This window comes from Lissotriton helveticus, chromosome 7, assembly GCF_964261635.1.
Source record: "Lissotriton helveticus chromosome 7, aLisHel1.1, whole genome shotgun sequence".
Lineage (NCBI taxonomy): Eukaryota > Metazoa > Chordata > Amphibia > Caudata > Salamandridae > Lissotriton > Lissotriton helveticus.
The window spans coordinates 1,460,291,528-1,460,303,896 of record NC_136068.1 but is presented as its reverse complement, the minus strand read 5'-3'; the positions used below and the strand labels follow the sequence as shown (position 1 = coordinate 1,460,303,896).

Below are 12,369 nucleotides of genomic sequence, written 5' to 3'. Positions count from 1 at the left end.
TGTTTGGTGTACTGGTCCCGTGCAGTGAGCTGGTGTTTGTGTGGCATCAGCTGCTGTGACGAGGTTGTGGAGGTCATGGGTTGAGGTTTGAAGAATCTGTAAATGGTGAATATCTTGTTATGGAAGTTGTTTGCCAGGGTGTCACAGAGTTCCTGGTAAGGGGAGATCATGCTTTCGGTCACTGATGGGTAGAAGAACTCTCTGACAATGCTGAATAATTCTTTTCTGCAGTTGTTACAGTGTGCTAGGACATCTCTTTCATGTTTTTTACTCATTGGTGGTATTTGTTGAGGGCTAACTTGAGGGTGGCTCGGTCTGTTGAATCTTTTCTGGTGCCCCATCTTCCTTCTAGCCTTGTGCAGTTGTGTTTCTTTGTCCTGTATTCTGGTGTGTACCTGCTGGTTTATTTAGTGCACCTGTTGGTCTTGGGGGCCTTATAGGAAACTCTGTTGGTGCAGATGGTGATAGAAGTTAGTGATGGTTTGTTCAAGGTTAGTTGCAAAGTCAGGATGAATGGTGTTCAGGGTGTCCATCCATTGGGCTTCTGTAACTTTGTTCCAGCTGTGGCAAGAGGGGCTGGGAGGCTTGGCAGTAGTATATGGGGATACTGTGATGGTGAAATTAATGATGGCGTGGTTGGTCCAAGTGAGTTTGGTGACATGACTGTACTTGACTCTGTCACTGGCGGTGAAGATCGTGTGTCCTGCAATGTGTTTGGGGTTGGTGACCAGTTAGGTAAGTCTGATATTACTTATGCTTTCTAGGAGGTTGGGAGTTTTTGCATGTTTGGTGTTGTCGAGGTGGAAGTTGAGGTCACCAAGGAAGATGTGATGCATGGCGTCAATATCGAGTGGGGTTGTGAATTCAGGGACGTTGCAGAAACTGGGGCGAGATCTTGGGGATCTGTATGTGAGTATGCCTCTGATGGTAGTTCTGCTGTCGGTTTGGAGTTGGATGTTACTCCATGATCGGTGTTGTGTCATCTTCAGTGGTGGCGCAGCAGATGGTTTCTTTATGGATAATGGTGACACCGCGTCTGTGTACGTTAGTGAAAAATTGGTGTATCATCTTGTAGCCACTGGGGTTTGTGGTGGTGTTGTTGGCAGAGGAGGAGGTGTTTCAAATTTTGGGGGCATGCTTGCAGAGTGATCCGGCATTGAGCAGGCAGCAGCAGATTAGTTCCAGGGCAGTTACAGTTGTGGTTGTATTGTTACTCTGCAAACACGCCGCAGAGTTATAGGACACAATATCATCTCTTACCCGGATGTCATCTTCATCAAGGAGACCAGGCTGAACCCACCCACCTCACCAGACATCACCATCGCCCTTGCGGAAGGCTACAACATAGTCTACCAGTTATGCAGCATGGAGGGGTATCATCAAAATCCACAAGGACACTATCCGTTGCACCACCTTTGTAGACAAGCCCACTGCAATAATGGAACACCTCAACTTCCAAATCCCCACAGATGGAAAAAGCTCCATCAAATGTAACCTTGCTTCAGCAATGTCATCAAATACATCATCGCCCCCATTGTATTGACTCTGAACACTACATCTTCCTAGGTGACCTCAACCTCTACCTCAAGAGCCCGAAAGACTCCAACTCCATCGACCTTTTGGAAAGCATGAGAAAAATTGGTCTCAAACAACTGACCCAACCTACATTGCAGGACACACTCTCAACCCCATTTTCACATGCAGCAACAGAATCTAATACAACCATGCCTCTCAGCTCTCCTGAACTGACCACTACAGCATCCACTTCAGCATCTCAGGTGCCACCACCACCACCAGCACCAGACCCCTAAACTTCCTATGCAAAAAATGGAAAAACATATCAGAAGACCAGTGGAACAACGCTCTCAACTCTCTCCACCTTGACACAGCAGCACACTAAGGACAGCAATAAGCCTATCCCAGTGAATCACAGAATGAGCTAAAACAATCGCTCAGCCAACCCAGCTAAATCCAAAGTAAGGTAAAAAAGAGCCAGCTGATTCTCCAATGAGCTCAAATTCACCAAAAACAACTGCTGGCAACTAGAAAAGAAGTGGCATACCTGCAAGAAAACAATACCGCCACCTCCCAAAACAAACAAAGAAGAGAGCCCTAATAGACCGCATCAAGGCCAACACAAACAGCAACAAGGAGCTCGTCACCATTGTGAGGGAGTTTTCCAACCCCACAGCTGGCATAAATGACATCACCTCCCATCAGGAACTATGCAACTCCCTGGCGGACTTCTTACATAAGAAGATCGCAGAAATCTATGAAAATTTCAAATCCCAACCACCCACCGCTGACAGCATCAGACTGCTTACACCCACAAACATAAAACCGGAGCACCTGCTCAGCAAGTGGGAGCCCCTTACAACCCAAACCATCATCGCCTTCATGAAATCAATGTACTTTGGGGGCACCCAGGGACTACTGCACCCACCAAGTTTTCAACCTAGGAGGCAAGCACATCGGCAACAGTCTCAAGAAAGTGATGAACACCTCCATTGCCATGGCCTTCTTCCCTGGAAACATACAGAAGTAAGGCCCTGCCTAATAAAAATCTTCAGCCAACCAACAGAACAATAAAACCACCAGCCTATCTCCCTGCTCACCCTTTCCAGAAAAGTGCTCAAAAAGTTTATCAATCAACAGCTCACCACACCTGGAACAGCACAACTCACTGGACCCCTCTCAATCTGGATTCAGAGCCAACCACAGCACAAAGACAGCCCTAATCCCAGCCATAGAAGACATCCGGATCATCGGGGACAATGACTAGACAGCGGCCCTCATCCTCCTTGACCTGCCATCTGCTTTTTGACACCATCTCACATCATATCCTGATAAACAGACTCCACCACATTGGAGTCCCAGAGATACCCGCAAATGGGTAGCCTCCTTTCTCACTGGAAGAACTCAGATGATCAGTCTCCCACCCTTCACCCCTTAACCCAAGGAGATCATCTGTAGAGTTCCCCAAGGGTCATCCCTCAGCCCCACCCTCTCCAACATCTACATGACCCTTCCAACAGACAAATATCATACAAACTCAACATCATCTCATGTGCCAATGACGCACAACTCATCCTTTCATTGTCCAAAGACCCATCCACCACCAAAACCAACTTTCACAGATGCATGTTAAATGACACTGACTGAAGCTCAACTCAGACAAAACAGAAGTCCTCGTCTTCGAAAGCAACCCTTTGCCGTGAGATGACACATGGTGGCCGGTGTGTCTTTGACCCACCACTCGCCCCCACAGACCACAAGCATAATCTGAGCATCATCCTGGACAACAAGCTATCCATGCAGAAAGAGGTAAATGCAGTTTCCTCAGCCTGTTTCAAAACTCTACAGATGCTCTGCAAAATCGTCTGGTGGCTCCTGGTCAACACCAGAAAGACCATCACTCAGGCCCTCGCCACAACCAGATGGGACTACAAGAACACTGCAGGCCTACCAAAGAGACACCAGAAACTACAGAACTCAAAATGCTGATACATGCACGCAAAGTCTTGCACAACACAGGGCCAGAATACATCAACAAGGGCATCACATTCCACCAACCAACCAGACTCTTCTGCTTCCCCTCACTCTTCCTCACTGATACCCCCCGTATCCGTAGAAGCAACAGCAGAGGTTGCTCATTCTCCTATCTAGCATGCAAAGCTTGGAACACTGTTCCCCTGCTCCTTAGGACCACCTCATTGCTCCAGGAGGTTAGGAGAGAACTCAAGACCTGGCTGTTCCACTAAGCAATTTACCATCAAGCGATCAGCAACCTCAGTGCCTTGAGACCCTCACTGGTGATTTTTCACGCTATATAAATAACTATGGTAGATTGATTGATTCATTTGAAGAAGAGTGGAGCACAAACCATTTTCTAACAAGATGGTCATTTGACACAAGGTGATGGAGGTAAATTGAAGAAAATGTGGAGAGGCCAGATTTTTGCTCTGGAGTTTTCTCATATAAGAGTGTAGCCCTAATATGGATGGGACCAGGGTCTTGTTAGGGGCTGTGGAGGTGGATGTGGATATGGAGTTTTGTTATGTCCTGGTCAGTGTAAGTTAAATCAGGAATATTTAATTTTGGCTTGCATTTGTGCACACATTGTTGACCAAACTAGCTTTTTGACAGTTGTATCTGGGGGAATGCCAAAATCAGTCCATATGTTTCTGATTATTAAGGGTGTATGTGCTGTGTCTCATCTGCCTTTGTCTACTTTGACAGTCACCAATGGCTTAAGCATTGAGAGAATATTCTACAAGTTGAAAAATTAGTTGTTTCTGAGGGGTGCATAATTAGAGTACTATAGTATAGTATTTCTTTTCCCTTGTGCATGACCTCCATATAAAGCTAGTTTTCATTTTCTGTACAACATCTCTGACTTTGCACATCCTACATTCATGGCATGTAGGCAGGACCCTGCTCAATCCATAAACCCTTACTAATGGAGACATGATGGGGTACAGCTCGGACATCAAGGCCTAGCTAGAAGCAGCAGGCTGGTGCACTAGATGACTCTTCTTTCAAGGGTCCATAGCTGACAAGAATAAAGTTTACTTCAGGAAAAATTCAGGAACAGCAACTGATGGTTTGGTAAAATGGAACACCTTTAAAACAGTTATTAGGGGACATAGTATTGGGACCACATGCTCACATACGGGACATGAAAAACACAAATTCTGGAACAGGGAGTTCTTGAACCAAAAACGAGGGACATGGAAAAGGATAGCTTCAAGCACAAGTTATTGAAAGACTGTGCTGTCCAGATTAAAGAAAGTAAGTGACAAAAGTACCCAATGAGGAAGACAAGGTGGATAGACTGTGTGCCTAGCCGATACAGTTGGATGACAAGAGCTCACTAATAACAATCACTTGAAATGCAAAATGTGAAATGATATACACAAGGAAAGATTGCCCAGGTATGCCTGTGTTATTACTCTGAACCATATGAGAGTTTGTATGAGGCAACTGTGCAGAGGATATAAAGGAATTTGAATTTCTACTGTTCAGGAAATTGTTGTATAAAGTATATGGAAACTGCTGGGACCTAGTCTAGCAGATATGTATTTAATGACACATCATACAGGTGCCCTGTCCAGTGGCGCCTGGTGACATTTGAAAGTGGTGTGTCGCAAAAGTTGGGTATACATTTTACATAGCAAGCGAAGCAAGCAAGCTTAATGTACCTACGTGGAATATTAAAAAAAGATTGGCAAATGGTGCATTTTAAAGCAAATCAATTTAGTGAGAATGAAAGGTTTATAAAGCAGTCGGAACAAACAGTCTTGAAATATTAAACACATTGAAAACTGCCCCATCGCATACCGCATTAATATGCTCAACAACTACTGTAATGTGCAAATTGTACAGCGCTACAACTTTAACTTTAAAGAGTGCTTGCCCAGTGTCTTGCCTTGCATGAGGCATCAAATTTGGAAGGTAATGCCCCAAACAGCTTAGGGAAGCACCCATTGCTGCTGACTGAAATCAGTCATATATTCATCTCCGCGCCCTTCACTGGTTGCCCGTGGCGGAGAGGGTTACATTTAAATCACTCATGATAGCTCACCGTGCACTTTATGCTCTTGGTCCGGATGAGAACTCAGAATTTATCAAGAGTTCGAAACGCGTAGACCATCTATGCATCAGCCATAAGATTGTAAAATAACTTGATTTTGTACAGAAAGATTATAATTTGATGACATTGTGTACACTGGCTTGTTTTTCGAATGAAATGAATAAAATGAAAGTGTAATTTAGTAGGGGATAGTTGTGAATGTGAAGAATGAATGAAAGAGAGTCTGAAAAGGTTGATTGAGTGAGCGAATGAAAATTAGGAATGTGAATATGTAAATATGTTTTGATGTAAAATCCTTTTTTTGTGATTTTTGTCTTCTGTTGGTTTTCAAAAAATGCAAATGTGGTAAAAAATGTATACATTTTGTCAAGTAAAATAATTAAAAAGAAAAAATTGTATTCAAGACAAAATTATAAGTCCATGGCACATGTTGTTTTATTTTCAATATGTTCACCAGAATGAGAGTTTAAATTAAGTAGCAATATTTGCATTTGCTTTGGTAGATCCTAATAAATACCTGGCATGTCTCAAATTATGCACTATACAAGTAAAAAGATGCACGAAAAACAAAAAAAACAGCATGATGCAATAGCTGGGGAATGCAAGATTAAGTAAAACACATGAAAAAAAGAGCAACTAAATTGCTGACATACATTGCCTTAATGTTTTTAATATTCATTGTTTATAAATCAATCCATATGCTTGGCATTAATGTTTGGAACATGAAGATAGGACTAATTTTAACACCACACAGCATGTTACTGTCCTACTATAAGCACATAAGGGCACATTATCAAGAAACAGTGTTAACATTATCGCCGCTTTAGCGGCAGAAAACTGCCGCTAAAGCGGTGATAATGGGGTTGATAATACACCCTTGTGAATTCCCATAGAAGCCCATGTTCTTGTGTGAACATGGGCTTCTATGAGAATTCTCTACGGTGTATTATCAAGGCCATTATCGCCACTTTAGCAGAGGTTTTCTGCCGCTAAAGCGGTGATAATGTTAACACCGTGCTTGATAATATGCCCCTAATTTCTCCCTTTATGCTTGACTCAGATACTTCGCAAGGGAACAAACCCCATGCTTGTCTTTTGGATCAATTTTGCAGGGGCACAAATACAGTAGCTCCACATTTAGAGGGGACAATGACCTGCAGCCAGGGCCTGGGGTGTGACAGTAGGTGCGGTTAGGGTGACCAGGAGTTTCAGCACAATATACATAACATGAGATTAGCATTATAAATCTTACCATTAATGAGGACAAGGCACAGAATCACACATGCTTTCATCCAGTCCTACCCAGTGACGAATGCCTGTTAATGAGGGATGTCTGTCCTCAAGCAAGGATTCAGTCGCTGAAGCATGAAAGCATGATGCTCACAACATTACTGGCCACCAATGGATACCACCATAGACTACACTGAAGGGCTTTGGAAAGGTAAGCTTGGCTTTTGCCTCCTGCTTTAGAGTGAGGTAGGGCAGGCAGCCGAGGGCAGGCAGCACAGAGTTAAATACATCGATTTATTTAGAGATAACATAGTATCTCTAAATAAATAAATCTATTTAATATTTTTGGAGGTAAAGATATATGCATTTGAGAAGGGTGCAGCCCCAGAGCCCTAATGGAGAAACTCCCCCAGCCCTGCCACTTTCCACCTGTTGGCGTGGATTGTATCCATGGCAACATCTGGCTGAAAGCTGCTCAACCAGGCCTTTTTGTGCCCCCCACCAAATGGTAAACGTTGAATATAAGAAGCTAAGCAATGGAATCACAAACCTTATCTCAGTTAGCTCAAACCAAAATATTTTTGGTTCAGGTCGCCTATGTCACCCAATGTTAGAAATGTTTCAATTCCAGCAGCATGTGGAATTGGAAAAGACCTATGATTCCGTTAGTTAGCAATTTTTATGTCCAGCTCTGCAATGCACTGGATTGGGGAGTGTGAGTAATCAGAACCAGTGTACAGAGCCCCCTACTTTTTGGCCCCCCTTTTGACTATTAGGTGCTGATTTTCTGACTGTGCCATGGGCTTTGATTAAAAGTATATGGTATTTAGGTCTAATGACAATTGTTACTAACAGCCTATTTGTAAGTCCCTGGTGTATCACAGGGAATGTAAGTTTGGAGGCCCAGTAAACTTAATGCACTTAAGTGTGCACTACTGTGTTGCCTGCTGTAATTTTAAAGGCAGAACTGTTTTTCAGGCTGCCTTCATGTTAAATTTATGTGAAAATTCGACATTGGAATTAAAAGTACCTCAAAAGTCTCAAAATAGTTTTTTTTACATATATGTCACCCCTAGGTGCCCCAGAGGTAGGGTGCTGTGGAACTATAAGCAGGGACATTAAAAATGATGTTTTATAACCCCTGATGAGGAACAAACTGCCAATTTTATTTTCCCCAATATAGAAAACAAGCTTCATAGGCTAACATGAGAATATTTTATTTATGTGTATATATATATATATATATATCCAAACTCTTACAAAGTTCTGTATTACGCTCTCAGATTCCCGAAAAAACACCAACGAGTCAGCAAAGTCCAAGGGTGTTTATTGACACCTTACGACATGTTTCGGCTTCCACGAAGCCTTGATCACGTGATATATATATTACAGGAGCGATCTAGAAATTGTCATTTACAAATCTCAAAATTATTGTTATGATAAATCCAGAAACTTGCCACTGTTAGATGTATAATAACTATTATAAAAAATAAGTTATTATTCTTCCCTTTCTGTGAACAAAACTGTAATAATGAGGTGTGAAGTGGCCTGCAAGGAGGACAATGGATTTCCTGTGGGTGGTGAACTGCAGCTGCAGAAGCAAAAGGTAGGATAAGTAGCCACACTGGAAGGGGGGGGGTGTTAGAGAATCTTAGCCACACCCGTGGGTTGGCTTAGCCAGTTCTAATCCACCAGGAGAAACTTTGTCCATTTGTGGAATTTGGAAGAATAGTGCTTTCTGGGACAATAATATGCCACACTTTGGAGGAAGAGGTACTACCTGAGAGTGGCACTCTGCATCTCATTGTTCATGGTGCCCCCTGCTTGATGCCCAGGAATACTGAATAACTGTGGAAGAGCTGCCAAGAAACTCAGATCTGCTGACTGAAACAAGGAGAAGAATGACTGACTTGCTGACACCTTGATCTGCACCAAGCGTATTGCAATCTGAAGGACTGCACCTGCGGCACAATCTGGCACTACAGCACTAAGGACTTTGCCTGGCTTCACAAGGATTAAGAAGAGGTTTCTATGCAAGCTACAGGTTCACAGAGCCCACCTGCACCATCTCCACAAAGAAGTCCGCATACTGGAGTGTGCCCTGTGGACATTTAAGGATTTGGCCAGGTGCATTGTGGGAATTGTAGTCCAAACATCCCAAGGAACATCTCAGAGATTCTAGACTCTTGGATTGGTGTTTTGGACATGTTGAACCCACAAGAAGAACTTCAGGAAACAGTTCTTGAAGTTTGGAGATGTTTGGAGAAACTTATGGAAAAACCTCCATAAGGTGACAGACACGAAGTCGAGAGTGAAGCTGCGACATTGAACCTGCGTTCTGGCCTGAATTTCAGGTTCATACCTGTTGGACCTGGCATCTTTTGGTGTGTTTCCCCTGTCTTTCTGCTTTCTGACCTCCTGGTTTTGACTCTGTTTTTGTTGGTTTAGTGTCTCTGCGTACTTTCTCATTACTGTTCAGGGTTAAAGTGCAGGTGCTCCCATTGTAAATTAGATTATGGATTGGTGATTCCAGATTGACATATTTGATTTACTGGTAAGTTCCTAGTAAAGTGCACTGAGAGGCCAGCGACTGTAATGATGCTAGTGGGCCTGCAGCACTCGAGCAGCCTTTCAAAGAATTCTCAGACCCGCCACTGCAGTGTCTGCATGTAGTTTGTACTTCCATGCCGACATGGCAAGTGCACCACATGCCAAGCCCTAACCTTCCCTTTTATTACATGTGAATCACCGCTAAGGTAGGCCCAAGGTACCCCTTTAGTCAGGGTGCAGTGTATTCGAAAGGTAGGACATGTACAGGTGTGTGTGATATGTCCTGATACTGAAATACAGTATATTTTGTTTTTCACTGTTGAAAAGGATCTGTCCCATAGGATAGAATGGGGAATACTTTGTAAACATTTTACAAGTATATCTTCCCATTGGGACAAGATGGAGGGATGGCGTCTAGTATGCCTGAACTCAGGATGTAGAAATGCATCTTTTGGTAAAGATGATTTTTAGGTTCTGTGTTTAAAAATACCACTTTTAGACAGTTGCTATTTTCTTGCTTAAGCATCCTGTGTGCCTCTGCTGTGTTGTGGATTGACTGTCTGGCTTTGGAGTGACAGGGGCTGGGTATGTGCATTCTTTTCAGACAGCCACTGAGGAAGTCGAGAAGGTGTCCTGCCTTTCCTGATGAGTCAGGGATGGGCTGAATAGACATGGGCTGCATTTAGAGTAGTGGGATGCGATTTCCTGGCACCTGAATGGGCCGTGTCTGCCTTGGACAATGTCTCCACCTCCTGGCAGGAGGCTGGGCTAGAGAGGACCAAACTGGTTTGGACTGACACGAACACTCTCTGCCCAAGAGAACAAAGAGAATCTGAGTATAAATATTGGACCCACACCCCAGAACTTTAGAACTTGCCTAGATCAAGGAACCTACCAAGAAGAAGAGCTAGAAGAACTGCCAGGAGGAGTACTGACCCTTTGCTGTGTTGTTGCTTTGCTGGGTTGGCATGCAGTGGCTGCTTCTGCCTTGGGCAGTGAAAGAACTGGACTAAACATTCTTCACTTGTTGCTGAGTATCTCTAAGGGCTTGAAATAGGGCTTGTCTCCTGGTCACAAAGTCTTCACTTACCTCTGGGTACCTCCTCTGGAACCTTGGGTTTAAGTTGCCAAAGAGGGAGAAAGCAGCCAACACTGTCACCGACACAGCTGCTGGCTCTGTGTCTTGAAGGCACCATAGAAGGCACTGCCACACTTCGCACCACAACCCTGGTCTCACTGACGATGACCACCGCCCCACCAACAAGCTGTTGCTTGCACCTCAACCTATGGGCACCCCACTCCACACCGCCTTGTTTCATTCTGCTACCTTGGTCTCACGGACGATGTTGCTACACGCTGACCTTGACACCCATCACTGCACCAAACCATTGGGACCACCACTCGTAAGTCACACCATGCACCGCCCCGCCCCACACTGTAGTCTGGTCAGACTGACACCAGCTCCCATCACCTGGCACTGCCGTTTGCACCATGACCTGTCAGCACTGCAGAGCACACCGCCCCGCTCCCCTGATCTCACCAACACCGCTGGATGACTCTCACTGTGCTGCTACCAGCACTGTGACTTGAGGGCACCACACGCCGTACTGCTGCCATTCACACCGCAACTGCAACAGTTGCCATGACCAGCCCGCACCGACGTGGTCGGCCGAACCAAAGTTACTGTTTACGAGTCTGCTGACACTAACACCGGTCTGCACCATCGCAGTCAGCCGGAACTGTTGTATTTTATTGTTTTCAGCACCGCAGTAGCCCTGGACAGAGCTACCGGCCTTCAAGGAACTGTATTTTGAAGTCATTCTTGCAAAATCCATATTTTGATTACTGTATGTTTGTCTTTTATTGTTTAGGTCTTGTTTACACGGATAGCAAAAGGTAACATTTTGACCGAGGACTCCCGATTAGAGTATCCAATCAGGGTTCCATTTTGGTTAGCCTCAAACCTTGACTTTATCACGTTCAAGCATGACCAGATGTCCCAAGTTGGTGCTGTTAGTTTTAAGCACCAAAAATGTGTTTATTCTTTCAAAATTCATATCTTTGATTCCCTACATTGGATTTTTGTCATTTTGGTGTCTATTTGTTTGTTTAAATATAACCTATTGTTATAAATTGGTGCTGAATTTGTATTGTATATTGTGTCTTACCTATTTAATGTATTGGTGTTTTTGAATGCTTTGCATACCAAAGTTAAGCCGCAGCACCAAATGGTAGACGGAATGATGAATGAATGAAACAAGAATTATTGATAACTTTACCTGGGAGATTCTTCTTTTATAGTGGATTTCCCACCTACGTGGAAGAACAGAATTTTCTTTTTAGTGCATTGTAGTTTTGGTCTGTAGTAAAAACATTTAAATCTAAATAAGCTATAGTGAAACAACAAATATGATACAATCTAATGAACCTGCAGTATTTAGATAAAAAATTGAGTTGTAAATGTTGGGAGACAGAAATGCCAGAGGAAATATTGTGATACAACATTATAGTTGTCAATAATATTTTTTTAGGTAAGTAATATAAGTATATTGTTGTTTTTAATATCATGTGCAGTGATAGAATTGTAAAAAATGTTTTTTAAATTATATTGTTTTAGTTCATCTATTAATTTTACATTACTATTGTTTGTATAGCTGTTAATAATTGTTTTAAATATACTTTGTAGTTTTAAATGATTCATATTTTTTAAATGTAATTGTAAATAGTAATTTATAGTGTTGTAGCAGGTTACTGGGTTTGTAGGGGGAGAGAGTTCAGAAGTTCATTAAGTAATAACTAACTGGTATTTAATTAATATTCTAAATTAATTATGTGATTAATATTTATTGTATGCATTATGTAATATTGATTGATTTTAGTTATATTTTAAGTGCAGTTGCTAGTTTCTTAGGGGTGTACGATGTAAAGTTAATTAAGTAATAATTAATTAATAATGAATTTTTTATTGCGAATACATTATTTAGTTGAATATTAAT

The 12,369-nt window shown here is 42.8% G+C and overlaps 1 protein-coding gene across 1 annotated transcript in view; it reads left to right on the top strand.

The window, feature by feature from the left end:
* The first annotated feature begins 509 nt into the window (after window positions 1-509).
* The window catches only part of LOC144769536 (extracellular calcium-sensing receptor-like), a 140,165-nt gene continuing 128,305 nt past the window's right edge, over window positions 510-12,369 (top strand). The window contains exons 1-2 of the mRNA XM_078653678.1: window positions 510-735; window positions 1,567-1,778. Of these exons, the coding sequence (XP_078509804.1) occupies window positions 510-735; window positions 1,567-1,778 (438 nt within the window). The remainder of the gene's footprint in view (window positions 736-1,566; window positions 1,779-12,369) is intronic.